Raw genomic sequence first — 24,371 nt, 5'->3', positions numbered from 1 at the left:
TGGAAGGCATGGAGGTAACGAGAGGAGGGTGGATTCTCTCTGTGTCGGGAAGAAGAGTAACAGAAAGGGAAGAGAGGGTGGGACTTGAAGGATTTTAAAGAATAATGGTTGAAAGCTTCCCAAGTTCGGCAGAAGACCTAATAGTATTCATTGAAGAATCTGCGTGAACTCCAAGTAAGATAAATGCAAAGGGATCCACGCCAATGGCATGTCATGATTACATTTCTAAAAACAAGAGAATGTTTCAAAGTAGCCGGAGAGAAACATCTCCTTTTCTTTGGAAATGATAGTGGATGTTTCAGCCAAAAGCATGGAAGCTAGAGGGAAACGATGCCTTTTTTTCTGAGTACTGAAGGAAAAGAGCTTTAAGACAAAACTGGTATCTTGTGAACATATATTCATGAAAGGAGAGCTGAAGTTATCATACAAATGAAAACTAAGAGAAAATGTTGGGAAACTTAACTTCTACTGATTTATTAAAAAAATTTTTTGTAGGGGCGCCTGGGTGGTGCAGTCGGTTAAGCGTCCGACTTCAGCCAGGTCACGATCTCTCGGTCCGTGAGTTCGAGCCCCGCGTCGGGCTCTGGGCTGATGGCTCGGAGCCTGGAGCCTGTTTCCGATTCTGTGTCTTCCTCTCTCTCTGCCCCTCGCCCGTTCATGCTCTGTCTCTCTCCGTCCCAAACAAAATAAATAAATAAAAAAAACGTTGAAAAAAAATTAAAAAAAAAAACAAAATAAAAAAAAATTTTTTTTTGTAACATGTATTTACTTTTGAGAAACAGAGATAAAGCACAAGCAGGGGAGGAGCAGAGAGAACGGGAGACACAGAACCCAAAACAGGCTCTAGATTCTGAGCTGTCAGCACATAGCCCGACGTGGGGCTCGAACTCACAGACCATGAGATCATGACCCGAGCCGAAGTCAGACGCTCAACCCACTGACCCAGCCAGGTGTCCCTTGCAAACTTAACTTGTAAAAATGGCTAGAGGAACTCCTCTGAATAGAAAGGAAATAACACAAGAATGTTGGAACTTCAGAAAAGAATGAACATTGGAAGTGGAAAAAATAAGGATAAATATAATGGAGTTTCCTTCTCATTATTTTCTGAAATCATATTTGATTGTTGAAGCAAAATGTAGAAATATCCTATGATTTGATGCTCCATGTGTGGGGAAAATATATAATTACATTTAAAAGATATAATAAAGGGATTTGGATGGAATTGAAGTGTTACATTTCCCTTGAGTTGGTAAAATGTTGATCTGAGAAGAATGTGATGAATCATATATGTGCCTTTTACCTAGAAATGGACTCAAATACCTCGAACAACCACCAAAAAAATGTATTAAGTGGTACACTTAGAAATACTCTCAAGTAGTTACCTGCATAATCCTTGGCAAAATATTAGCAAGTAGAAAACAGTGGTGTATAAACAGAATCCTACACCGTGACTGAGTGGTTTATATGCAGAGCATGTAAAAGTGGTTCAGCATTCCAGAAACAATCAGTATAATGTACCATAGACTGACAAAGATGCTGTTATACATAAAGTTGCTTTATTAATTTTCTTTCAGATTGTTGATTGCAGTTGCATAGAAGCCTCACCTGATTTGGGGGTGGTTATATTGTGGCTTACAGCTTTTCTGAATTTATTTATTACCTCGAGTGGCCTTTTTGTAAATTCCTAGGGATGATTTGTAGTTAGAGGGAACTTTTCCACTCTTTCTTTAAGGCCAAAGAATTGTTTCCTTAATCGCAAAAGCAGATGGTTGCTCTTGGAAGAAAAACTACAAATAATTCTTAGGAATATAGATGCAGAACTCCAAATAAAGTCCAACGGTGTAGGAAAAGAATTATATGCCATGACGAATTAGGATTTATTCCAAGCCTGCAAGCTCATTCAACATTCAAAAATCAATTAACATAATCCATCCCATCAGTAAACTGCAGAAAGAAAAATTGTATGATCCTATCAATTGATGCAGAAGAAGCATTTAACAGAATCCATGTATGATTAAAATTCAGCAAGCTAGGAATAGAGAATTTCCTCAAGTTGATGAAAAACATCTACCAAAAAATCTGTTAACATCACATATAATAAAGAGAAACTGGGTGCTTTCTCTCTAAGATCAGGAGCAAGTCAGGGCCATCCGGTTTCACCACTCTTATTTGACATCTTAGTAGAAATCCTAGGTAATGCAACAAAACAGGGATATGAAAGGTGACAAGGGAAGAAATAAAACTCCTCTTTTTGCAGAGATTCAGTTGTCTAAGAATCCTAAAGTAGCACACTCCTACAACATAGAAGTCATTTATAGGAAGGTTGCCAGATACAAGCTTAATATTCAATAGGTATTTGCCTTATTAATATTTTAGTTGTAGTTGTCTTTTTATTGGTGAGTTGTAAGCGTTCTTTACATATTGTGTATATCAGTCCCTAATTAGGTATATAGTTTGCAAGTATTTTCTCCTGTTTCTGGGTTGTCATTTTACTATTTTGTCTGTGCACTCTGCAGCGAAAGAGTTTTTTGTTTCATGAAATACAGGTTATCTGTTCTATCTTTTGTCACTATTGGTTTTGGTGTTGTATCTAAAAGGCCTGTGTCTATCCCAAGGACAGAAAGATTCATTCCTATATTTTCTTTAAGTGAATAGTTGTTACATTTAGGTCTGTTACTCACTTTTGTGTATGTTGTGAGAAAAGAGTATAATTGTTTTGCATGTAGATATCCAATTGCCTCAGCATCAGTTGTTGATAAAGGTGTGTGTGTGTGTGTGGTCTTGACAATACATCGTTTTGATATACACACACACTCACACATCCATTTCTCCTACCCCTAAACCCATACCTCTGTCAACCGACAGTATGTTCCCTGGATCTGTAACATCACTGTGTTTGTGTTTTTCATTTTTCAAATTCCATGTAAGCAAGATCAAACAGTATTAGTCTTCCTTTGTCTGACTTCTGTGACTTTGCATAATGCCCTCAGGATCCATCCAAGGTGTCCCCAAATGGCAAGATTTCATTAATTTTTATGACTGCGTAATATTCCACATGTATATCATATTTATAATATGTATATATACATAATACATACATATGTAAAACATATAAAATATAGTATGCATAATGTGTTTAACTTATAACTATGTATTCTTCATTTGTTTATATAGTGCTACAGTGAAAAAACATGTGTATGTCTTTTCAGGCTAGTGTTTTCATTTTCTTCAGATATATACCCAGAAGTGGAATTACTGGATCACATAATAGTTCTATTTTTAATGTTTTGAGGAACTGCCATGTTGTGTTCTATGGTGGCAGCACAGTTCAGCCTCCCACGAAGAGTACCTAAGGCTTTCCTTGTCTTCGTATCCTTATAAACACTTGTTATGTTTTGTCTTTTTGAGAATAGTCATTCCCGTAGGTGTGAAGTGCTATCTCATTGTGGTTTTGATTTGCATTTCCCTGATGATGAGTGTCGTAGAGTACTTTCTTCAAGTACCTGTTGGCCATCTGTATGTCTTCTTTGGAAAAATGTCTATTCATATCCTCTGCCCATTTTAAATCAAATATGATTTTTCTTATTGAGTAATATTAGGTCTGTTTTGGACATTAACCCCTTATCAGATAAATGGTTGCAAATAGTTTCTCCCATTCAATGGATTGTCTTTGATTTGATTGATGGTCTCCTTTGCTTTTTAGTTTGATGCAGTCCCACGTGCTCATTTTTGCTTTTGTTGCCTTTGTATTTAGGGTCAAATACAAAAACTTATTGCCGAGATTGATGTGTAGCCTACTGTCTGTTTTCTTCGAGGACTTTCATAGTTTCAGGTTTTGTGTTCCAGTCTTCAGTCCATTTTGAGTTAGAGTTTGTGTATGGTGCAAGATAGCGGTTTAATTTCACTCTTTTGCATGTGGCTGTCCGTATTTCCTAACCCCATTTATTGAAGAGGTGACTGTCCTTTCCCTATTGTATATTCTTGGCTCCTTTGTTGTAGATTAGTTGACTTAGATGTGGGTTTATTGCTGGACTCCGTGTTCTGTTGCATGGATCTGTGTGTCTGCATTTATGCCAATAGCATACGGTTTTGATTACAATAGCTTTGTGGTATAGTTTGAAATCAGCAAGCATGCTACCTTTTGCTTTCTTGTTCTGTCTAGTTGATTTCTAGTTTCATGCAGGAAAGATGCTTGATTGCGTTTGGGTCTTCTTAAATTTGCTAGGATTTGTTTTTTGTCTTAATATATGGTCAATCCTTGAAAATTGTTCATGTGTACTTGAGAATTTTTCTTTGTGGATGAAATGTCTGTAAAGTCCTTCTGGTCTAATGGGGCATTTCAGGACAATGTCAATTTTAACTTGACAACAACTGAAGATTGTACATATTCTAAAGCTATGTGTTTATATTCCCCCCCACCCTCCTTGTTTTATAGTTTTGATGTCAAATCTTGTATCTTTTAATCTTCTGTCTTAACTAATGATTATAAGTAGTTATGGTTATTTTTTGTACTTTGGTCTTTTATGTTTCATACTGCTTTTATAGGTGATTAACCCACTATCTTCACAACATTAGGATGTTCTGAATTTCACTATATATTTGTTTTTACCAGTGAGATTTATACTTTAATATGTTTTCGTGTTACTAATTTGTATTCTTTTGTTTCAACTTAAAGAAATCCCTTTAACATTTCTTGTGAGGCTTTTCTGGTGTTGGTGAATTCTAGCTTTTGTTCGGGAAACTCATTTATTTGTCCTTTGATTCTAAATGAGAGCTTTGCTGTGTATTGTTGTCCAGTAAAGATTTTTCTTTTCCCATTCTTTGAATATACCATGCCACTGCCTTCTGACTGGAAAAGTTTCTGCTGAAGGATCTGATAATCTTATGAGAGTTCCCTTTTCTGGAACCAGTTGTGGATTTTTTGCTACTTTTAACATTCTCTCCGTGTCTTTAGTTGTTGGCACTCCATCTCATAATGTTTTTGGTGTGGGTTTTTTGAATTCAACTTAAATAGAAATTTCTGGGCTTCCTGGATATGGATTTCTTTTTTTCCGCCCAATTTGGGGAAGTTTTTGGCTATTATTTCCCTCAGTGAATTTTCTGCCCCTTTCTTTTTCATCCCCTTTTGTGATTTCTATAATGCAAATGTTGGTCTGCTGTTTATTGTCTCATATGTCTCTTAAGCTGTGTTCACTTTTCCCCCTGCTCTCATTGGGTGAGTTCCACTGTCTGACTGCAGATTACTGATTCACTCTGCCTCATTGTTCTGCTATTGAATTCCTCTAGTATTTTTCAGTTGTCTTACTGTATTTTCTGTTTGGTACTTTCTTGTACTTTCTTCTTGTTGAGGTTCTCACCATGTTCATCTCTTTTCTCCTGAGTTCGATGAGCATCTTTATGACTATTATTTTGAACTCCTATTAGGTAAATCACTTGTCTCCATTCCATTAAGGACTTATTCTTAGGTTTTTTCTTGTTCTTTCATTTTGAACACACATTTCTTTGTGTATTTTTCTTGATTCTCTGTGTTGGTTTGTGTTCATTAGATAAAACAGCCACCTCTCCTAGTATTGGAAGAATGGCCTGGTGTAGGTGATGAACCTTATCATTCGACCCTGACTTAGCTCTTGGTTGCCTGTCAAATTTTCATGTTGTCTAACCAGCCTCTTTTATTTTTAGTGGCTTTCAGTAGTTGAGGGTGTTCCAAGACCTGTCACTGTCCCAAGGGGAGGATCTCACTCAGCATCTAGATTCAGGCTGATTGGAAGGGAGATCTTCAGACGGTATCTCTTAAAGTATGCAAATACGTACAGTCCTGTGAGACCGGAAGCAGAAGTGATGCTGGCCACCAGAGCTGGGGAATCTAAAAGTGTTCACTAGGCAGTAGGCGCCCAAGTATGGTGGAGGAGTATACACACTGCTTTCCCGAAGACACTGGCGAGCTGGAGTGAGGCAGAGGGAGAACGCGGAGAGAAGATACCCTCCAGCTCGAGTGAATCAGAGGGAGAGTGCACTGTTGGTGCTCACTTGCCATTGTCGGATGATAAACCAGCCTTGCGTTAGTAGGATAAATCTCACGGGGTCTTTGTGTGTAATCCTCGTAATGTGTTATTCGATAACATTTGCTAGTATTGTGCAGAGTATCTGTGGGTCTGTATTCCAAAGATGTTGCTCTTAGTTGTTTTAGACATTGAACTGTAGTTGTCTTCTGTCATCATGTCTGAGTTTAGTGCCGATGTAATATAAGGCTCATATAATTAGGGGGGAGGTGTTCTTTTCTATTGTTTGCAGGAGTGTTTGAATAATCAATATTAATTATTACTTAAACGAGTTTAAAAATTCACCAGTGAAACCATCTGGACCTGGGCTTCCTTTATGGGCAGTTTTAAAATGACTACAGTGTGTTTACTTCTTATACTTTTTTTCAGATAGCTTATTTCTTCTTGAGTTGTTATATTTTTTTCCGATTCTAGGAATTTTTGTATTTCAGCCAAGTTATCAAATTAGTTGACATACAATTCAAAACATTCACTTATATTTTGTTTTCGTAGCGTAGAAAACATTCCAGGTTTGTAATGTTAGTACATTCTATCCCTGGCGTGTGTACTGCCTTTATTCCACAACTTCAGTAATTTAGTTCTTTCAGATACGTTTATTTATTTTTGAGAGTGTGCACATAAGAGTGAGCAGGGGAGGGGCAGAGAGCAAGAGGGAGAGAGAGAATCTCAAGCAGGCTCCACGCTGCCAGCACAGAGCCCAATCAATGCAGGGCTCAATCACGCGAATCGTGAGATCATGATCTGAGCCGAAATCAAGAGTTGAATGCTCAACTGACTAAGCCACCCACCCAGGCGCCCCATAACTTCAATAATTTGACTGTTATGTCTCTTATTTCCATGTCAGCCTAAATATAATTTAGTCAGGTTTATTGATATTTTAAAAGAGTCATCTATTGCCTTTCTTTTCTGGTTTATTAATTTTTACTCTTCTCTCATTTCCCATCCTTGCTTGCTTTGGATTTATATTACTTTTTTCCCCCATTGTTATCAGTTGTATAAGGCAGATTATTGATTTGGGCTTGTTCTTTTTTAATGTGGTTATTGCAGGATAAATTGACTTCTAAGTACTGTTTTCTGTGTCTCAAGTGTTCGTATATTTGGTCTTCATTTTTACTCAAAGTGTTTTCTTATGTTTCCTGGATATTTTTCCCCTCTATTTTATTCAGAGATGCATTGTTTAATGTCCTATTTGTGAGTTTTCAAAATTCCTTTATATGATTGATTTATAATTTCCTTCCATTTTGGTGGGAGAACCTTTTAAAATGTATTCTGGGGAACCTTTCGTATGTACTTCTGAAGAATGTGTAATCCTCTCTTTTTGAGTGGAGTGTCTTATGTATATTTGTTATTCTGGTTACTTGATAGTGTTATTTTTATCTTTTTTTTCCTCCTATTTGTATTCTAGCAGTTGTTTTATCCATTACTTAATGTGGAATTTTAAAGTCTTTAATTATTGTTGTTGTGTGTATTTTTCCTTTGAAGTTTGTCAGTATTTGCTCTAGTCTCATCATCAGCAATGTAGAATTATGTGGATTTATGTCTCCTTTACTAATGGACTGTTTTCATTATATAATGTCCCTCTTTATCTCTAATAATGTATTTTGTGTTAAAGTATATTTTGTCAGATATTAATATAGTTCATTAATTCATTCTTTAATATGAATTCATTAATTCATTAATACTCATTAATATTAATTCATTCATTAATAGGAATCTAAGTGTGTCTCATGTAGACAGCTTGTGTTTGGGACCTGACAATTACTGCTTTTTGATTGGATTTCTAAATCCATTCCCAGTTTTCTGTTACTGGTATGACTGGATTTACTCTTGCCATTTTGCGTTTTGATGTTTATCTGCCTTATGCCTTTTTGAACCCATAGTTCAAACAAGTACCTTGTTTTTCATTAAGTGAATGTGTTTTAGCATAGTATTTAAATTCTTTTCACTTAGTTATTTTCATAATGGTTGTTATTAAAATTTTCCTAAGAAATTCACCCTAACAGACTCCACTTCAGATTTATACCCCCTCATCTACAGTGAAATATAGAAATGTCATTCATATATAGTTCTATTTCTTCTACTCTATTTTTGTGATATTACTTGTATACATAGTAGATCTGTGTATGTTTAAATTCCAACAATACATTGTTGAATTACTACTTTATGTTCTGAGATCAAGACCTGAGCTGAGATTGAGATCAAGAGTCAGCTGTTTAACTGGCTGAGCCACCCAAGTGCTCCTCTTCTCTTACTTTTGGGTTTAGTTTTCTCTTTCCTAGTTTTTAAAGGTAGACACAGCTGTAGTAATTGAAAACTTTCTTACTTAACACAAGTATATTTTTGTGTGTATGTATGTATCTCTAATACAAATACATATGTGAAATTTCTTTTTTGGAATACGTATTATAAAGTATATTTAAGATATGTATATATTTCATACATTGGATTTTGTATATATGTGTGTACACACATCTAACACACACGTATTAAATTTGTGTCAGATAAGATGGACTATCACAAACTAATGGCCAGCACAAGTACATTTTTGTGTGTATGTATCTATCTCTAGCACAAATACATATGTGAAATTTCTTTTATATGGAGTATGTATTATATACAACATATCTAATATATGATGTATAAATTTCATGTGTGTGTACACACACATTTATCTAACACACCTCTATGAAATTTGTGTCAGATAAGATGACCATCACAAATTAATGGCTTCAGCTGCTTCCTGTTTAAGAATCTAGAAAAAAAAGGAACAAATTAAATCCATAGTAAGCAGAATAAAGGAAGTAATAAAGATAAAAAGTGATGTAATTCAAATCAGAGGAATAAATGAGAAAATTAGTGAAACCCAGAGCTGGTTCTTTTAAGGTCAGTAAAATTGACAGACTTCTAGATGACACAAATTACTATTATTTTTTTTTAATGTTCATTTAGTGCAAGCAGGGGAGTTGCAGAGAGAGAGGGAGACACAGAATCTGAAGCAGGCTCCAGGCTCTGAGTTGTCGGCACAGAGCCCGATGCCAGGCTCAAACCCACAGACCACGAGATCATGACCTGAGCCAAAGTCGGACGCTTAACCGACTGAGCCCCCTAGGTGCCCTGAGACAAATTATTAATGTCAAGAATAGGAGTGGCAATATCACCAAATATTCTGCAGATCCTACAAGTCAAATAACGAAATATTATGCCTCTAACTTTATGAATTCAATGATTTAGATGAAATGGACAGTTTCCTTCAAAAAAACAACTACTAAAGCTCATTTCAGAAGAAATAGATAGCTGTTCCACAAAGAAGACCCAGGGGCTTCATTAGTGAGTTCTGCCACATGCGGAATAACACAAGTTTTACTAAACTCTTCAAGAAAATCCAGGAAAAAAGGTATACTAATTCATTCGTAGGCCAGCATTTTCCTAACGCTGAAAATGGAGAAAGACAGTACAGGCATACCTCAGAGATACGTTAACAAATTTCAGAACCTATGTGGAAAATTTTTAAAGAGATAATTTTGATGAAACTCGTTTTCATGATAGCTATACCTCTGATTATGGAGGATTTTGTGGTGAAGGGAGGAGTTTTGTGTAGCCCACAAGCACATAGGTATTTGCAAGCTGTTGCTCCTCTTGAATGGATTATATGATGGGTGATGTATCATTGGAGGGTTTTTTGAGTGTGATCATGTCTTCATTCTTAGGAAATACATGCTGACATGTTTGAAATAACAGGTCATGATGTCTGCACTTAAACCAAATAGTTCATGGTCAGAAAGCCTTTATATAGAGAAAGATAAAGCAAATGTGGCAAAAATTTAACAACTTGTGACTCTAGGTGGAAAGGATGCAAGTGCGTATTTTATGGCTCAGGCAAGCTCGATATTTTCTGTTTCTTATGTGGGAATTATTCTATTTACATTTTGTTTCTTCCAAGGTAAATTTGGTAAGTGGTATTTTGTTAGTAAATTCGTTGCTACATTTCTTTCAGATGTATTTGTATCAAGTTGAACAAAAATAGCCTTTAGGATTTTTTCATACCATGTTTCAATGGTAGTTTCTTCCTTAATTTTTTTCTCAGTTTGCACACTTGAGATTTCATTCCCTTGTTTTTGTTGACGAGGTTAGCCTATGATTTGCCTCCTTTGTTGCTTTTCAAAGAACCAGCTTTTTTTTAAAGACTTTATTTATCTCTACACTCAAGTGGGGCTCAGACTCCCAACCCCGAGCTCCAGAGCTGCACACTCCACCACCTGAGCCCGCCAGGTGACCCCCAAAGAACCAGCTTTTTGACTTACCACTTATTCTACTGTTTTTCTGTTTTTTGTTCATTAACTTGTTTTTTTTAATGTTTATTTATTTCTGAGTTTTGAGAGAGACAGAGCATGATCAGGGGATGGGCAGAGAGAGAGACACACACACACACACAGAATCCGAAGCAGGCTCCAGGCTCTGAGCTGTCAGCACAGAGCCTGACATGGGGCTCGAACTCACCAACCGTGAGATCGTGACCTGAGCCGAAGTCGGACGCCTAACCAACTGAGCCACCCAGGCACCCCTGTTTCATTAACTTCTAATCCAAGTAAATTGTCCAAAAGTGAAAAAAGACCTGATGCACATATTCAGAGGGACCATCAGGAACCTGGGAAAACTGACCTGGAATGGTTCACTCTAAGACATGCTTTAGTAAAACTACTGGACCTTAAACACAGAAGGCTCGAACTCATGTACTGTGAGATCATGACCTGAGCCAAAATCAATAGTCAGATCCTAAGCTGACTGAGCCACCCAGGTCCCCTTATCCGTATTATTTTAAATTTATTCTTGTATTCATGTGTTTCTGCCTTTATTGCTTCCCTCTTTGTGCTACTTCTTTCTTTTATATTACTGTTGCCTTTTTCTAGTCTTTTACTTTTTGAGTTAAGGATTCACTTGTATTTCATTCTTTGTCACCGATGCAAAACATTTAATGCTGTGAAATCTCTGATCTGTATATGTATCCCTCATAGACTCGTAAGTAATATTTTCACTAGTTTTTTTGGTTTAGAACTTAGGCTTTGGTTTGTTTCCTTTTTCACCAAAGAGCAGTTTGCTAGAGGATTGTTTGCTTTTGAAGTCCTGATGGAAGAAGCTTGTTCTTCCCCCAAAACAACTTCTTTTTTTAAAAATATTTTTTAATGTTCATTTATTTTTGAGAGAGAGAAGAGGGCAGAGCATGAGCTGGGGAGGGGCAGAGAGAAAGGGAGACATAGAATCCGAGGCAGCCTCCAGGCTCTGAGCTGTCAGCACAAAGCCCGATGCGGAGCTCCAACCCCCGAACTGTGAGATCATGACCTGAGCCAAAGTCAGACGCTTAATCGACTGAGCCACCAGGCGCCCCATTCCTGAATAAGTTCTGGTTTTAGTGCATTGTTCCCTGAGCATGTTACCTTTATCAGGTTTTTTTTTTTGTAATGTTTTGTGCACCCTTGAGATATAAGTATATTTTGTATTATAAGTTTTGATATTAGAAAATTACATATGGGTCATAATACAAGTCTTCCTGATGTCGTTGCATCTTCTACACCCTGACATTGTGCTTTCTGATCGCTCTTGAAATACTCTTTTTATCAGTGTGTTGTATTTTTTTCCTTGCTTCTCTGAGTTCTTCATGAAGGTTGTTCGGTCTTTCGATACTTCTCACTGTTATTTGTACATTCAAAGTTGTGGATGTTAGCCTTGTAAAGTGTTTTGTTTTTGGTTTTGGTTTTTTGGTTTTTTTGTCCATCCTGCTAACTAGATTGTATCTGTTTCCTTACTGTTTCCCTTTGCCTGGAATAATATTGCCCATTCCTTTGTTTTTATCTTTTTGAGTCATTTTCTGTCAGTGTGTTTCCCCTTTGCAGCAGAGATTTGGGATTTGTTTGTAACCCATTTGAAGTCATTTTATTAAGTGGTGCGTTAAGCCCATTCACATTTACTAACAGGATTCCTGTCTGGTCTCATATGTCATATTTGTTAACATTTAATGAGTATCATATTCACTGAACAATTCTGTTTCGTCTTTTTGTTCATTTTGAAGGAGTCCATTAGAAACTTTAGATGTTTTTGTTCTAGTGGTTACTTTTACAGTAATGTCTTTTATACTGGCTTTAGTTGCTCATTTCCTTATTTAACCTTCCATTTGGTTTTCAGCTTTTAGTGACCTTTAGAGTGTTTAGTGACCTTCTTTAGACTATTCTATGGCTCTCACTTAGCTTACTGTTATTTCTTCTCCTTTTTCCTGTTTCCTATAGGCTTTTATAGTTGCATTATTTCTGCTTCACTGGAATATATAACATTTATATATTACTCTTATATTCTTGTTCTCAACTTTCTTTTGGTCTTAGTCTTACACTGCTCAGCTTTTCTGCCAGTGTGTCCTGTCAAATCTCGGTTGCTTGAAGTTTGTCCTCTTCTAGAAGGTTTCGTGATTACATTATTACCTGATTTCTTGAATATCTAATATGATTGACCTCATCCCAGAGCCTGGATACTTTTAAAGGATCACGTGGCTGGATATACAACCCTTGACTTCTACTTGGTTATTTGTTGAAAAGGTTGCTGCACTGACCTCACTTTGTTTATTGGTGACAGTCTCTTGCCCAATCTACATGTTTGTTTGCTTATTGAGACTTGATCTTTCTGTCCAGAGGAGACTTCTTCACTTTTAAGGTTTACAGTTTCATTAAAGCATGTCTTAGGAAGGACTGTTTCAGGTCAGCTTTCCTGATGGAAAAGGAAAGTTCATGGTGGTCCTTAAAATATGCGGGTAAGATCTCTTTTTATTTCTGGGCAGATTTCTTAGAGAATGGTTTTTAATACTGTATTTATTCCATTGTTTTCTTTTTTTCTCTTTAGAGACTGCAGTCACACATATAATTTTAATTTAAAACATGTATTTTATTATTTTGTAGATCACCTGCTTTATCCAGAATTTTCTCTGTGATCCAGTTTTCTTTCTTTGGTTTTATTGTCATTCTTTTTTTTTTTTTTTTTTTGCTCTATTGTCATGTCTTTTTTCCATGCTGTTTATTAAAATTTCATTCAAATCTCTTTTCTTTTTGTACTTTCTGTTAAATCTGCCTGGACCATTTTACCAAAAACACCACAGAGTGGGTGGCCTAAGTAACAAATTTATTTTTTTCACACATCTGGAGGCTGTATGGCCAAGATGAAGGTATCCTCAGGGTGCCCTCTGGTGCCTTCTGGTGAGCCCTCTGTCTTCAGCTTGCAGACAGCACCTTCTGGCCCTCTCCTCACATGGCTTTTTTTCTGCAAACAGGGAGAGCAGGAAAGGGCTGGTGTCTCTTCGGCTTCTGATATGGATGTCTTTCCTGTCATTAGTGCTGCACCCTGATAATGTAATTAAACTTTACGGCTTCAACATACGAGTTTGGGAGGGGGACAGTTCAGCTCATAACCAGGTTCTTACAATTTGAATCAGAATCATAACCAGAATCTTAGAATTCTAAGATCACTCTGCCCTTTTTACAATTGAATTCCTCACCCGATCAGCCCTTGCCTCCGTAGTTCCCATTAATACTCCAAGTCCCTTGTGTTGGAGTGGTCTGAGCTGTCATCTGTCAGAACGAAGATGTCGCTCCATGATTTCTCCTCTCACTGTGGGACTTCCCCTTTCAGGCGGTGATTTTATTTGCATTTAATTATCTATACGTTCTAGGGGCGCCTGGGTGGTTCAGTCCATTGAGCGTCTGGCTTCAGCTCAGGTCAGGATCTTACGGTCCCTGAGTTTGAGCCCCATGTCGTGCTCTGTGCTACAAGCTCAGAGCCTGGAGCCTGCTTTGGATTCTCTGTATCCCTCTCTCTGCCACTGCCTCGCTCATGCTCTGTTTCTCTCTCTCTCAAAAATAAACATTAAAGAAAAAGAACTTTAATTATCTCTAAGTTCTCTGTCTCTTCCTCTACGTGTCATTGCCACAGACTCAAACTGACTCTTTATATAGATGTGGACTCTATATCAGTTTCTTCTGTATTAAATGTTTATTTCCTCAGTGGTGGTTTGAAGTCAGTAGTATTTTGTATTTCCCAGTTATGCTGAAGTCATGGGTTGTTGATTGGTCATTTTATTTGCTCTCCTTATGTTGATCCTTAGAGGTATTTGGAGGATAGATGGAGACGTTCCGAATTTAGTAGCTGCCGTTACTCCTCAGACGTCGGAATGCAGATGTATGCTTGTAGTAGTTTCCTCTCCTTTCTTCCACCATGCCAGGCCTTTTGTTTCTTGTTTCCATTTTCGTATTTTCATGTCCAACAGAAGAAATCGAAAAAATAAGTACTTACAGTTATTTTCTTCCCTGGAGACTAGACAAGAAATCAAAATCCACTAAAACATAGGGCATTTGTATATATGTTGCATTCCAGAAGAAATGCGTTAGTATTTATGTGTACGGTTAATTTTTCTTACCTTTAGAAGTCTGGGAAACTGATCACAAGAAAGGAAGGAGCCGAGAAAACCAGCATAAACCTGTGAGGGAAGTTGCATTCATCAGTAAGAAAACGCTGACCAAGGAACGAGGTAATGTAATAGGAAAACCATTAAACCTGGACACAAATCCGTTTCCTTCCAGAGAAAGCTTCTGTCAGTGTGACTCATATGGAGTGAATTTCAGCTGTATTTCTGAATTGTGTATCTATATGAAAAACTATTTAGGAAAAAAGACTGATGAATTTAATGACTGTGGAAAACTACTACTCAGTATTGAACACAAGAAAACTCCTACTAGCGAGAAAAGTGAATTTTTTAAACATGGGGAAACTTTCAGTCAGGATGAGGACCCTGTTGATCATGAGAAGATTCAAAGTGCAGAGCAAAATTTTGAATATTACATGTATCAAGAAACCTTCCCAGAAAAGGCAACGTACAAGAGAGAGATCACAGAAGAGAATCACTCTGAATGTATTGAATATGGGAGAACCTTCTTTCCTAACTCCTCTTTCCTGTTACATCACATGAATGCCTCCGAAGAGAATCACTGTGGACTGCGTGGTTGTGGGAAATCGTTATGTGTGAAGTCTACCCTTTTGAAACCTCATGGGGCACGTATGAAACCCTCGGAGTGTAGTGAGAGTGGGGATCATTTCCGGGGGGATTTATGCCTTCCACAACTTCAGAAAACTCATAAAGGAGAGAAACACTTTGAATGCAATGAATGTGGGAAAGCGTTTTGGCATAAGTCCCACCTCACTCGACATCAGAGGATACACACGGGAGAGAAACGCTTTCAGTGTGATGAATGTGGAAAAACTTTCTGGGAGAAGTCAGACCTCACGAAACATCAGAGATCACACACGGGGGAGAGGCCCTATGTGTGCAACGAATGTGGTAAAGCCTTCAGCCACAAGTCAGCCCTCACGATACACCAGAGAATACATACAGGGGAGAAACCCTATCAGTGTAGCGCATGTGGGAAAACTTTTTACCAGAAGACAGACCTCACCAAACACCAAAGAACACACATAGGGCTGAAACCCTATGAATGCTATGAATGTGGGAAATCCTTTTGGATCAATTCACACCTTATCCTACATCAGAGAACTCATACAGGGGAGAAACCATTTGTATGTCCTGACTGTGGGAAATCTTTCTGTCGGAAGTCACATCTTATACAACATCAGAGAACCCACATAGGGGATAAGCCCTACAAATGTAATGCATGCGGGAAAACTTTCTACCACAAGTCAGTACTCACCAGGCATCAGATAATTCATACAGGGTCGAAACCTTATGAACGTTGCAAATGTGGGAAAACGTGTTTGAAGTCTGCCCTCACAGTGCATCAGAGAATTCACACAGGGGAGAAACCCTTTGTGTGTCCTGAATGCGGGAAATTCTTCAGCCATAAATCCACCCTCTCTCAACATTACAGGATACATACAGGGGAGAAACCGTTTGAGTGTCATGAATGTGGAAAAATCTTCTATAGTAAATCGTCCCTACATAAACATACTAGGATACACACAGGGGAGAAACCCTACGGATGTAATGAATGTGGGAAAATGTTCTGCCAGAAGTCTCAGCTCACTCAGCACCAGAGAATCCACATAGGAGAGAAGCCCTATGAGTGTAATGAATGTGGAAAGGCTTTCTGTTATAAGTCAGCTCTAATTGTGCACCAGAGAACTCATAGAGAAGAAAAGCCCTTTAAATGTAATGAATGTGGGAAGTCTTTCTGTGTCAAGTCAGGACTTACTTTACATCAGAGAAAACACACAGGGGAGAAACCCTATGAATGTAATGAATGTGGAAGGTCTTTCTGTGATAAGTCAGCTCTAATTGTGCACCAGAGAACTCATAGAGAAGAAAAGCCCTATAAATGTAATGAATGTGGGAAATTTTTTTGTGTGAAGTCAGGACTTATTTTACATCAGAGAAAACACACAGGAGAGAAACCTTACACATGTAATGACTGTGGGAAATCCTTCAGTCACAAATCATCCCTCACAGTGCATTATAGGGCTCACACAGGGGAGAAATCTTGTCAGTGTAATGAATGTGGGAAAATTTTTTACCGTAAATCAAACCTTGTTAATCATCAGAGGTCACACACAGGCGAGAAGCCCTATGAATGTAACACATGTGGAAAACCCTTCTCTCAGAAGTCAAACCTCATTGTACATCAGAGAACACACACGCAAGAGAAACCTTCGGATTGCAGTGGGTCTTAGGAATGTTGAGGTGTGGTTCAGCAGTCACTACACTTCAGAGAACTCACGTAGAGGAAGCAATGTCGATATCCTGAATGTTGAATAACTTTCATCCACAAACTTGCCTTATTTTACCCTGAGGTAGACTGCAACACATAAAGGACAGTCTTGTTAGGTAACATTCCTTTGAATGTCCCCTAGCAAATGTGGGTATAAAACCTTGCAGATTTTTTGATTTTGTCATTTGTTTTTAGCAAAAATACAAACTAGGTTATGTCAGAATTTCTACTAAGGAGAAATCTTTCAGTTTGAGACAAACAGCTTGAAGATTCTCTTTAGAGGTAATATAACATAGGAAATTGTGTTGTAGTTTTGATGCCATATTTGTCTTAGAAAACCTAAGAATTTGTAATTTATAGATGAATATTGTGTGTCGTACAAACAAGCAAAAAAAAAGTAGTAAAATGAAATAAAAGAAGTTGCAGTCATACATAGATTTCTCATGTGCCCTTCTCTGAGTTTCCTCTTAAGATATTTTACATAACAAAGGTATGTTCTCGAGCAGAAATACGGATGGTACCTTAATACTAAGTCACATACTGTCATTCACACTTCAGTGGTTTTTACATGCACTTTGTGTTTATGTGAAGTTTTATAAAATGTTGTCACTTATACTTTGAGTACCCATGAGCACAGGCTACAAAATCAAAAAGGAATCTGGAATCTGTATTGTATTAGGGTTAAAAAGGAACCAAGATTTCACCACAAGCAGGTCCCTTGTGTTAATAATATCCTTTCTGCAACCCTATCCTGGCAATTCATGTGAGTATGAAGTTTTTAAAACAGAGACAAATTGAATAATTAGGGCAACAGTTAAATGCTTATGTGAAGTATCCCTTAAGTTTGCAGGACTCCTGTTTCTACAAATAGTACCTTCTATTAACTGTGTCTCTTCCATATGTGTAGTGGAATTTAATATGATTGTGAATTGAAGCTAGACACTCGTAGTTCAACATCTCCCAGGTATGTCGGGGCCTGGAGGAACCTCTGGAAAGGAGGCCCCCAAAGCTAATACGTAACCACTTAAAATACATAAAATATCAAAATGGTAAATAAAATGTGCTCTGTACAGAGGGATATCTAGTCTATGATCTCATTTTCCCCTCTCACCCATGGTCCTTTCAAACTGCCTTGAGTGTATTTATGTGCATCCTCTAGCCCTCAGCCTCAATTTTTTACAAACCCCTATAGGTAACTGCCCTCTAAGGCAGAGTTCAGAATAGAAGCCACAGACAGACTATATGACACTCAGGGTTGTAATCTAGGCTGTAAACTCAGGTCCAGTGTACCCAGAAACAGATCTGGGCCCTTGGGTTTTTGATTATATGAGAAGGTGGGTTGAGACTGGAGCAGAGCCAGAGTGAGGTCAGAGTGAGGCTTTTATGGACCGACAGGGTGTAAGGTGGTATACTACATTTCATTATCCGATTTCATAAATCAGATTACACAAACTAATGATCTTAAATTGCACAGACATTCTAAGCTTTCATCTTAGGGAACTAGAAGAGAGCTAATTAAATCCAAAGTAAGGAAAACAAATGAAATAATAAGAATCAGAGCAGAAATCTGTGAGATCTTTGGAAAAACAAAACCAATACACCAAAAGTTAATTATTTGAAAAGGTCAATAAAATTGATAAACCTTCGGTTAACTAAGAAAAAAGAAAAGATACAAGTTGCCAATGTCAGAAGTGAAAGAAAGAACAACTGATAACATGGACATTAGAAGGATAGTAATGTTACAGACAACTCTGCCCACAAATTTCATAACCTAGATCTATTCCTTGAGACACACAATCTGCCGAAACTCACAGAAGTGTAAATTTGTATAGGCAAATAATCTATTAAGGAAATTGAGTTCATCCTTAATCTTCCAAATCAGAAAGTTCAAGCCCAGATGTGTTCACTGGTGACTTCTAGCAAACACTTAAGGAAGGAAGAAATGATACCAGTTCTCTACACCTCTTCCAAAAAGTAGGAGAAGAAATACTTCCTAACTCATTCTGTGATGCTTATAGTAGCAAAAGCAGGCAGAGACATTATAGGAAAGGAAAGCAACAGGGGTGCCTGGCTGGCTGAGTCAGTAGAACACGTGACTCTTAACCTCGGGGTCGTGAGTTCGAACCCTAGGTTGGGTGTGATTAAAAAAATTCTGAAAAGGAAAGCTAGATGTCTATATGTCTCGGAACATAGATGCTGAGATCCTCAACAAATCGTCACCAAGTTGAATCCCACAATATATAATTACGTGCCATGACCATGTGGGATTTATTCCAGGGGTGCTGTGCTGGTTCAACATTTGATAGGTAGTCACCTGTCACATCAAGAGGCAAAAGAAGAAATAATCATATGATCTTATCAGTAGGTGCAGAAGAGCCTTTCACAAAACGTTAACCCACATCCACAATAAGAAATCTCAGCAGGCTGGGAGTATGGGGAACATTAACTTGGAACAGAACATCTCCAACAGCCCTACAGCTAACGTTGTACTTTGATGGTGAGAAACTAGATGCTTTCCCAGTGAGAAGAGGAGAGCAAAGAGGTCCCTGTCCCTGCTCTTTCATCCTCCTTCTGGAAGTCCTCGCCGACAGAGCAAGACCAGAGAAGGAGAGAGACTTGGATTGGGAAGGAGGAGAGAAAACTGTGTACAGTCACACGTAACATGATGGCCCATGTAGGAAATGTCCAGGAGTCGACAATAAAACGCGCTGACGCGAGTTAACGAGGTTTTAGGATACGGTGATTGGGTGGGTGGTAAAAAGAAATGAGCCGTTCGGTAACAGGAGACATGCAGGAGCCTTTACGTGCATATTGTTGAATGAGACAAGCCAATCCGAAAGGCTTTCCACCTTTCGTTACCAGTTATAGTGCGTTCTGGAAAGGCACGTGGGGAGACAGTAAAAGGATCGGTGGTCGCCAGAGGATTGAGGCAGGGGAGGGAAGGCTGAATAGGTGGATTAGGGAGGACTTTTAGGACGGTGGGAGTATGCTGTAGGATATTGTAACGGTAGATGGCGTGCGGATCCTTTGCCAGTGCCCAAAAATGTAACAAAGGGTAAGCCCTAATGTAAACTGTGGTCTTCAGGTAGTACTCCTGTATCAGCATTGACTCATCAGTTGTAACGAATGGACCACACTACTGCAAGATATGAATGATGGGGGGCTGCAGAGGGGTAGGAGTGAAGGGGTGTATAGGAACTCGACTTTCTGCTCCATGTGTCTGTAACTCTGCGACTACTCTAAAATGTAAAGTGTGTGAAAGAAATGAACCATCCTGTCTGCCTATAGCAATATAGAGGAATCTCCGAGGGTGTTTCTTCTATAATTACAAAGTTAGAAACGCAGTATTCAGTACCACTTTTCCCATGGTGGGAGGCAGAATGCATTCTCAGAAATCATATGCTGACCATCACTAAAGCCTATTTTCAGCTGTAGCTTCCTGTTGTTATAAATCTGCTTGTCTTTTCTGCAAGTATCGTAAATTTCTCACCTCTCTTCATGACACCTTGTTTCTGTACTAAGTTTCCGTTGCTCCTGTGTTCCTGCACTACAAATATAATGGCCACCGATGAACATCTGAGCTGTGTCTATAGTCTTCAGAATATTTTTAATTACAGTAACTGTGGTCTGAAGTTAAGGCCTAGTGTCCTAGACTCTTGACATCTGAAACCAACATGGAGTGAACCCTCCGAGCAGGAGGCAGTTAACACAGTGGGCATCACTGAGAGGATGGTCCATCTAAGACCCGGGTGACCACGTAAGACCCAGTTGATCCAGTTGTCATTAAGTGATTGTTGTTGACTAATGAGGTCTGAGATAGGACAAAGGCCACCTGGGACCGAGCTGCCGGTTGCTGGCAGACAGCCTCTTGCTGTGGACCGTGCTGCCTGTTTTGGGTGTCACTGTTTCCTCCCCTGGCAACAAGCTCTTGGCCCTAAGAATTGTTAATTGGCTGTACCCCAGGTGCCTGGGCTCCGGGTTCAGTCAGTTGGGCTGGTGTCGTGAGACGCTCCGCCTGTAGAGGCGGTGACGACACCGCGCTTTAACTGGCGAGCATTTGAGCCCCAGCTACCCAGGGTCGAGGGTCTGGCTGGCACTCTCCGGTTACTGTGTACCGTGTGTTGGCCGTCCCCGGCTGTTCAGGGTAGCCACGCTTACCAGTTTTTGTCATTGTGCCCCAGCGGGGAGGGCATGCAGATGGCCCTTGGTGAAAGTTTGGAAAGCTGGGCTGCCCTGGCCCCGGGAGCATGAAGCGTGCACAGCCCTCGGTGCGTGATGAGCTGTTGTTCACGTGCGGGCAGCGGCCGTCCCCATCTCTTGCTGCTCCTTCCCCTGCTGCCATTGCACACACGCCTCACGCCCGAGGGTGCCGAGGTGCACACCTGTGGTGTCCTGTGGCCCGGAGGCTGATGAGAAACAAAAGGGGACGTCTTCCAAATTGCCAGAGGAAGGACCTCAACTGCGCTAATGCAGAACCCTCAGCCAGTGAACCTGGGGTTTGCGAGGCGCTGGGGTTTTTTTCAGCACACCAAAGGACTAACCTTGGAGTCCTGGGGCTTGATGGCCTTGACCCTTGCCGTGCCAGAATGACCTTACTGTTTGTGAACCCTGACCCCAGAGAGATTGGCTGGCATTCCCTGGAGGAAGCGGCAGCTGTCCTTGAGGCGGACTGCCGGGCTGTGGTCCTTTCCCTGGTAACCACCCAGGCCCCCGCCACAGGTGTCAGGATGCAGACAAAAACTGAAAGCTGTCACTTCACATGGCTAGAAACCCAAAATACTGTGAGGGAATTTGTAGAGAGAGAAATGAGAGAGAAGAAACCTGCACTGTTGCAAAAAGGCAGCCCTACAGAAGACATTCGGTCAACCGCCGGGTTATGGGCCACGCTTGTTCCTTGCAGCTGTGCTCTGCTGCCTCTGTTGAGAAAAATTCTCATCCTCCTGCTCAGAGGGGAAAGCACTCACCCTGTGCCACAGCAAAGGGGATCATTGGAATGCAGGGTAAGCCCAGGATCCTTAATCCGTGTGAAGCAATGTGACCTTTGCCATAGAGTGGGCTCTTGAGCCCATAGATCCTCCCTGGAGGCTCTCTGGAGAAGGCAACTTGTACGTGCGATCAGAGTAAATAGAAAAGCCCCTGACATATATTGAGTGACAACAAAAAGGAAAGAATTGGCAAGAAAGAATGAGGGGTGGGAGGAACTTAGGTACAGGAAAAGGAAACAACGAAATGACAGAAATGAAGGTGCACTGATTGCCCCAGCTGGGAGTCCAAACTATACTAAGATAATTTATGCAACAGAAGATCAAAGGGCACTAACTGGCTTTTGTACCTTTGCTAGATCGTTTGTGAAATGACTTAAATATCTGCTGAAATGCACCGTTGACAAATTGTCATGACCTTGACACAAGGCTTGAATTACAGCTGTATTTGGGCCTTCAGCCAAATTTGATCATGTCATTCCCTAAAATCTTAGAGGAGTTACTGACTACCAAATGGAGTGCGGGTGACTATATATTTGTGTTTCCTCAGAACTTATATGTTGAACTCCAGTCCTCAGTGTGATGGTCTCTGGAGGTGGGGCCTTTGGGATGTGATGAGGTTATGGGGGTAGAGCTCTCATGAATGGGAGTAAAGCCCTCACAAGTGTTGAGCGAACGCCTTTGGCTTTTGCACAAGTGACGACAGAGCAAAAGGACAGCTATCTGTGAACCAGGAGGCAGGCCCTCCCCACGTGCTGATACCACTGGCCCCTTCATCTCTCTTGGACTTGAGGGCCTCCAGAACTGTGAGAAATAAATTTGTATTGTTTGAAGCCACCCCGGCTGTGTTATTTTTTTTTGCCAGTATGAACAACCTGAGACATTCGGATGAGTAGGTATGTTTTCTCTTAATCCACAGAACTATTGCCTGAGTTCTCCGTGGTCACAGCACCCATTGACTTAATTATAGCACATTCCCATGGTAGGTTCCAGTCGAGTGAATATGAACTTTTGGCACATAGAATTTGGGTTGTCAGAAGGGGACCCCCGTGTACTGTATGTCCCGGTTGAAAGCATGGTAACCACCTGTTCAGAGGCGAAGTGATTGTCACTGCTGCTTCTCCATTTAGTACTCCAGTTTACTGCGTTCTTAAACCTGGAAATAGTGTTGGCATGTCACAGTGGGTCACCGCATCCTCAGTTCTGTGGCCAATTGTCCGGGACCCAACACCACTGTTCCTGAAATAACTGCCTTCGTCTAAGCAGCAACCAGTACATATGTTGTTACTATGGGTTTTGCCAGTACATTCTTCCCAGGGCTGTTTTCAGCAGCCTCAGCCATAGTTTGCCTTTGCCTCCAAAGGCACCCGGTACACCTTCAGCAGGCTGCCAATGGGATATCCCAGCAACTCTTTGCCATTGCACATAGTCTTTGCAGGCGATACCTTAATTGCACCCAGATTTCTTCAGGAACCCAGGTATGATATATCGATGACCTCATCCTCCAAGGAGATCCTTCACCCATGTATTAGGCGTTCACATACAAAAGTTGTGATAATTCATTTTCCCATACATACTGCAAAGATCCACCTCAGGTAAATTCCCTGAAAATTACTTGTAAACCTGGGACTGTTGCATCCCTGCCACTGTCATGAAACTGCTACTGACTGTTCTTTGTCTTGTGTGTTCTTAGCACACAGAATGTTAATACAAATGTGTCTTTTCTTCTTGGGTTCTGCAAGGAACATATTCCCCACTTAAACAGTTTACTCAGTTATATTGATGGCTCTACCTCCAATTGGCCCAACTTTATAGGGCCCCCTCCACAAACAGGCTCTAGAATCAACCCACATTGAAGTCAACAGGCACTCCTGTGAGTGCCCTTCTTCACTGCAGAAACTTTGCCAGTATCCCCCCATTCCTCCTGGAGTTTGTAGACCCCCCCCCAGGGTGGCCATAGGTTGCCCAGTGGCTTCTGATGCAAGAAACTACCTGCTTCAGCCTTGCAGTAATCCCCATTGGAGCATCAGGTGTTGGTCATGTACTTGGTGCCCCAGCACAAAGAGGCTCCCTGAGCCTGGGACCCTCCATACCCAACTGCCTGTTGCAGCTCGAGTCATGGAAGCAGTACCTTGCAAGCATGGTTACTGACGCTTCCTTGCTGCATGATGGAGCCAAACGTGGGGTCTCTGGCGTATCCCAGCTGCAAGGGGGCTGTGCTCTTCTGCTTCATTCAGCCCAGCTGTGGTGCTGGAAGAGGTCCCCCTTCTCCCGGACCCCGTTACCGGGACTGTCCCTTGCAATGAACTGAATGAGCAGCAGTAGCAGTTCTCAGACTTTACAGATGCCATCATCATCCTGACATGTGATGGAGCTCGGGGGAGTGTTGCTGGCTTTCATCCCTTTTCCAGGATGTCCCTGATGAAGGGAACATCATCTCTTGGGTCCCAAGAGTCTGCATAAGTGGCCAAACATCAAGTAGTCCTCTTAACACTGGAGCCTCTGGCCAACAAGTGGCCCCATCTGCTCTTTTTTACGTACTCTTGGGCCATTAACCCAAGAGGTGCCCCACCGTGGGGTAA

General features: G+C 40.2%; 1 protein-coding gene across 10 annotated transcripts in view; it reads left to right on the top strand.

The window, feature by feature from the left end:
* LOC115527635 (zinc finger protein 37A-like) overlaps window positions 1-24,371 on the top strand; it is a 123,873-nt gene that overhangs the window by 63,026 nt on the left and 36,476 nt on the right. For all 10 annotated transcript variants that reach the window (XM_030335411.1, XM_032595230.1, XM_032595228.1 and 7 more), the window contains one exon: window positions 14,515-17,316. In XM_030335411.1, coding sequence (XP_030191271.1) covers window positions 14,515-16,769 — 2,255 coding nt within the window. In that variant the 3' untranslated portion in view covers window positions 16,770-17,316. Of the gene's footprint in view, window positions 1-14,514 lie in introns of those variants that run through there.

Source organism: Lynx canadensis, chromosome D2 (genome assembly GCF_007474595.2).
Source record: "Lynx canadensis isolate LIC74 chromosome D2, mLynCan4.pri.v2, whole genome shotgun sequence".
NCBI lineage: Eukaryota > Metazoa > Chordata > Mammalia > Carnivora > Felidae > Lynx > Lynx canadensis.
The sequence above is the reverse complement of the archived record's forward strand: the minus strand, read 5'-3'. Positions and strand labels throughout refer to the sequence as shown.